General features: G+C 35.6%; 1 protein-coding gene across 1 annotated transcript in view; it reads right to left on the minus strand.

Annotated features, from left to right (window-relative positions):
- The window catches only part of Vps45 (vacuolar protein sorting 45 homolog), an 82,601-nt gene that overhangs the window by 36,211 nt on the left and 41,161 nt on the right, over positions 1 to 5,229 (minus strand). Inside the window, 1 exon segment of the mRNA XM_004649074.2 lies at positions 2,694 to 2,825. Coding sequence (XP_004649131.1) covers positions 2,694 to 2,825 — 132 coding nt within the window.

A 5,229-nucleotide genomic window follows, 5' to 3' on the forward strand; every position in this document is an offset into this window, starting at 1 on the left:
AAATACAATTTTTTTTATTAGTATTGTTGTCCTTTTCATAGGTCTGAAACTTCTTGAAAGGAAGCTAGTCTTTTGCTTTTGCCCATTTTGAATCACATGAATTGTTAATGTTTATCTTTTCATATAGTTAGTGGATGCCAAGCTTCTGTCTACACGCCCTGCATACCGCGATGGGGTAATAAAAGTCAAATTGAGAACATTTTCATCCATAAAAAAAAAAAAAAAAGAGGATAAATGTAAAGAAAGTGTTTTCGTAAGTTCTGTAAGCTGCTCTAACAAATTACTAAACCTGGAGAAGGGGCCATGAGAATCTCAGATTCAAGCTGGTCAATCAGAAGTAGTAGGAGTCTTGTACTTGTTATTGGTGTCTGAAGTGGGGACGGTCTTGGGGTATTCAGTGTCTTTAATTTGCAAGATCTTATGCTAACTATATGATATTAGAATTGAGGGGCTAGCAAGATAGCTCAGTGGTCTAAAGCACTTGCTTAAGCAAGCTTAGGCAAAGTGCAGGGACTTCGGTTCAATCCCTGGCACCACATGCCACGCCAACCCCACTCCCAGGGCAGGCTGAGCCAATCACAAAAAAAAAAAAAAAAAAAATTGAACTCAATTGTTTGATGTGAACTTGGTATCTGGAGAAATGAAGTGGTATGAGAAAAGACACCAGATGTTTGGTGTCAGGAAGTAAAAACCTCTTAATGTAATATTTCTGTAAAAGTTATAAAATAAAACTCTACTTCACAGTTTAGGTGAAAGTCAAGTTCTAAGAGATGTATTTATTATTATTACTTTTAATGTATTTAGTACAGGACCTACAGGGTCTCACTACACAGATCAGACTTATAGTGACCCTCCTGTTTTCAGCCTCCCAAGCGCTGGCGTTATAGGCACGCAGCACCACACCCACTCTCAGTTCTGATAGATTTATAAAGATATTAATTAATTAATTAAATTTTTTTTTGTATTTTAGGGAAGGGGCTACAGGGTGTTCAGGGTTTCACTACTAGATTTGGACTCATGGTGATCCGCCTGCTTACAGCCTCCCAAGAGCTGAGATTACAGGCATGCACTACCACATCTGGACTCTGTATGTCAGTATGTATATTACCTTGATTGGAAAAGAACTTTTCATGCCTAACATCATGGTGGAAATCACTGGTAGCTTTGACTATATACAATTAAAACAATGACAAAGTGTTTATACTGCAATACACTGTGATAATATAAAACATAAACATCAAAGAGAAAAAATACTGTGAAATATGAGATGAATGCAAATACTATTAATTGCACATAGAGATCTAAAAATATTATTAGGGAAAATGAAAGGCAGACCCCAACTGTGAAATGAGCAAAGAACATGAACTGTTCATTCATACACAGACATAAATATCAAGTGGCTAGAGAGCTCCAGAACACTGACAGAGAGGGTAAGTACTTGGCCTGAGTTCATAAAGGAGAAAAAGCTAGAACTCAAGGCTAGGAGGCCCTACCCTTGAAACAGTTGTTGAATGAATAAATGGTTGAATATTTAGCACCACAAGAATTCATATCAGACTGCAAAGGGCATGTACAAGATCCCCTCTGCCACCGGCTCACATAAACGTCTACACACCTTAGAAGAGAAGCCTGGAAACAACAACATACAATGATGGTTCAATCTGTTCCCTATTCATTTTCTGAACTAAAAAACGTTAGAATAAGTGCAAAATACCTTGATAATAAAAGAGAAAATTATGTTAATAATTCAGACAGTAATATACAACAAAAAGTACATAAATACTTTTAATACTCCCAGTAACCCATGCATACAGGGTCAGCATGAATCTCTCAGGGTCCCCTTCATTAAATTTAAACTTCTTGTTATGGTTCTAGCCTTTTTTTCCCTCTAATCTTTCCTGACAAATTTCTCTTCCTAAAGAACTGTTACCCTCTTACAATTTCATTGCTTAAAAACCTTGAACAATTCTCCATTTTTCTACATAAGTAGAAACTCCTCAGCCTGGTATCCAAGGCCTTCCATAATTACAGCATGCAATCAACTTTTTCACTTTGTTCCACACATTCCAGGCAGTTGACTACTTGCTATTCTTTGTATATATATGTTGTTTGAGGCTTTTATAACTTGTTCATAACTTGTGATTGTACATGTGGTTAGCTCTATCTAGAATATGTTCTCTCTCCATATGCCTGTTTTCTATCCAAGGCTCAGCTGATACACTGTCTTCTTCCTGAAACATTTGTTCATTTTTCTTAGCCACTCTAAGAACCCAAAGTCTTCCCTTGTCTCTCTAGGTACTTTCTTATTTTCATTAAATATTTTAAAATAACAAACTAGATAAACTCACAAAATTCAATACCATTATGTTTAGCTACTTTTAAAGTGCCAAGCTGTGGCTATTAGATTTCTCCTTCTTTGAACACAGCAGATATAAACTGTTAACAGTTCAGGATTGTTTTTATCTCTCAGGCCTCTGACCTGATAAAGTGACTTATGAACTCAATGGACTATAGTCCATTCATCTCATAAATACTAAATTATTTTATGAACTGATGACACAAATATCAGAGCATTTTGGTGTACAGTAGTTTGATCATTACTGACCAATCTTCCCAACTGACAGTAGACGCGAATATAAGCTTTACTCTCTGGGAAAGGGGAGAGAGTTACAGGATTGAAAGCTTTTCTTTACCTTTTTGTGTTGTGCACAGTGGTTCCTCCCAGGACAATCCTCACTCCAGGAGTAGACCGGTTCAGGTTATAAACTGTCAGGGCCTCCTCATAGGTGGCTCCTCCAATTACAAACACAATGATATCCTGAGGTCTGTATTAGTGAAGAGAAGGAGAGATAAGAAAAAAAGGGCAAAGATTTGTTATTATTATATAGTTTTAATTTCTAAATCTCTCTTTCAGGCGAGGAAGCAGAATTAAGGCAGAATGGCATAAAGGATTTTTAAAAAGTTTTAATTATCTGAAATTGGCAGGAAACAGAGCAGGAAATGCTGAATAGTGATTTGCTTTCTGTTTCTGAGCGGATGTCTTATAATTTCTGTGCTATGGATTTCAGAATAGCACAATACTGTTTGCTGGAACTAAATGTAGAAATATTCTTTTATACTCAAGAGGCTGCACAGTGCTACTCTGTGACATGATATCAGTCTAGCAGTCATTTATGCTTGTACTACACACCATCTTTTATATAAAGGCCTGCATCAAATACTTAGTGCCCTGCTGTTACAGTGGCTTCTGTACAAGAACCTTAAAAGTATTTTGTAAAGTACTGGTATATTTGGACATCCCCATAAAATGAGAACTGGAAATACTTAGTATTTTTGCATATAAAAAGACTGTATCTAGGAACTTCTCCTCTTAAATTCTTTGTTTAATTGTTTGACAAACTAAGGAAGAGAAACCATGGAAACCTAAAACAAAACAAAACAAAATGCGGGTGGACATGCTGGTATCTGCTCAGCCGCTGGCTATCTTCAGTGGCAGTTGTTTTACTATGTTTCTTCCTTCCTTTCTTTCTTTTTTCTTTTTCTTTTTTTTTTTTTTTGTGGACCTGGGGACTGAACACAGGCCCATGCGCTTGCCAGGGAAGCGCTTATTCTACTGAGCCATCTCCCCAGCCCTGTTTTACTATGTTTCAATCTTTATCAAAATAGCTTCATATTGAAGAAGAGAATGGTCTCTTTATTGGTGCCTTCTGCAGATATCAAGATCATATTATTTTGTAAGCTGATTAAATTTGTATTGTTTTTCTTTTCTCATGCTCTCAAAAGAAGAAAAAATATTTAATCACAGTAGAAAAGTAACTTGTTAAATCATTCATTGGACATTACTTAAAACTACATCAAGCAGGAGCATCCATTTTGTAGGTTATGGCACAAAATTACACAGGAAAAGTCTTTAAGTGAGGGATATACATATATTTTATAAATCATGAAAAAAAGCCCTTAACTCTACATTTTATGTTTGTCTCTCCATCTTTTTCTAAGATGCCTTGAAAGAATCAACTGAGAAAATATTTGTTCTTACAGGACTTCATGGAAATAGAATCAGACAATATAGCTATTTAAATATGTTCAGAGAGCCCCTGACTTGCAGAAATGGCCCACTGAAAAGTGTAAATGCTTCCAATCATGAAGATGTGGTTCTTCTGTGGTTAGGGTGAGAGTGGGAAGTCAATTATGACATTTATATGTGGACTTGGGATATAAAAAATGTTTATCGAAACACTAATTTTACTTTTTAAGACAAAATAAACTTATTTGTGACCACCCACCTGAAAATATATCCAGCATCATAATGCCTTTAAAGTTATATACTATAAAATTATTTTTTGTTAGTCAGGTAACTTTCCCTCTCACTTTGGTCCTCGTGCTGCCTCCTAACCCCCATTTCTAGTTCCTCTCCAGAGATAGGCAGTTACTTGCTTGTTATGTATCTCCCAGAAATATTATCTGTGTGTGCACACAGATGCACAAGTACCACTTAAACACAAATAGAAATATTTTACAATATCCTTTGACTCTTGCTCTTATCTTGCATATACTGTACATTTGAGAGATATTACTTAGTTGTTTCACAGATATCACCTACCAGCAATTCAGAAAAGTGTACATTTCTTCACATCTTTATTAGCACTACATATTTTCAAAGCTTTTGGTTTTTGATAGGCGAAAAGCTAGTACCTCATCATAGCTTCCTATCATGATGAGTACAATCAAGACCTGAAGCTACAGATATGGATCCTATGTATGACTGGCATATAAAGTTTGAGGGATGGTACGGTGTGCGAAGAGGGCTATGATCAACTTCAACAAAGAGGAGCTAGTGGAGGAACAAGAAATCTCAAAGGATGAAGAAGGAACAGACATATTATAGACAGTAACTATAAAATCAGAACAATATGGTGTTATGGAGACCAAATGTTTTAAGGAACAAAAACTAAATACGATTTTTAAAAACTGTAGACAGATTAAGATTAGGGATGAAAAATGCCTACTGGATTTATTTACAGATGTTACTGTGATTATGGTGATAGCCAGTTTTGGTGGAAAAGTCTTAAGTTATTTTTAATCCAATGTATGAGTTGTATACCCTCAATGTCCTGTCTATATCTCCATTTTTCTTTTCTTTTCTTTTCTTTCTTTCTTTCTTTCTTTCTTTCTTTCTTTCTTTCTTTCTTTCTTTCTTTCTTTCTTTCTTTCTTTTTTTTGGTGGAA

This window comes from Octodon degus, unplaced genomic scaffold, assembly GCF_000260255.1.
Source record: "Octodon degus isolate 3935 unplaced genomic scaffold, OctDeg1.0 scaffold00048, whole genome shotgun sequence".
NCBI classification, from domain to species: Eukaryota; Metazoa; Chordata; class Mammalia; order Rodentia; family Octodontidae; genus Octodon; species Octodon degus.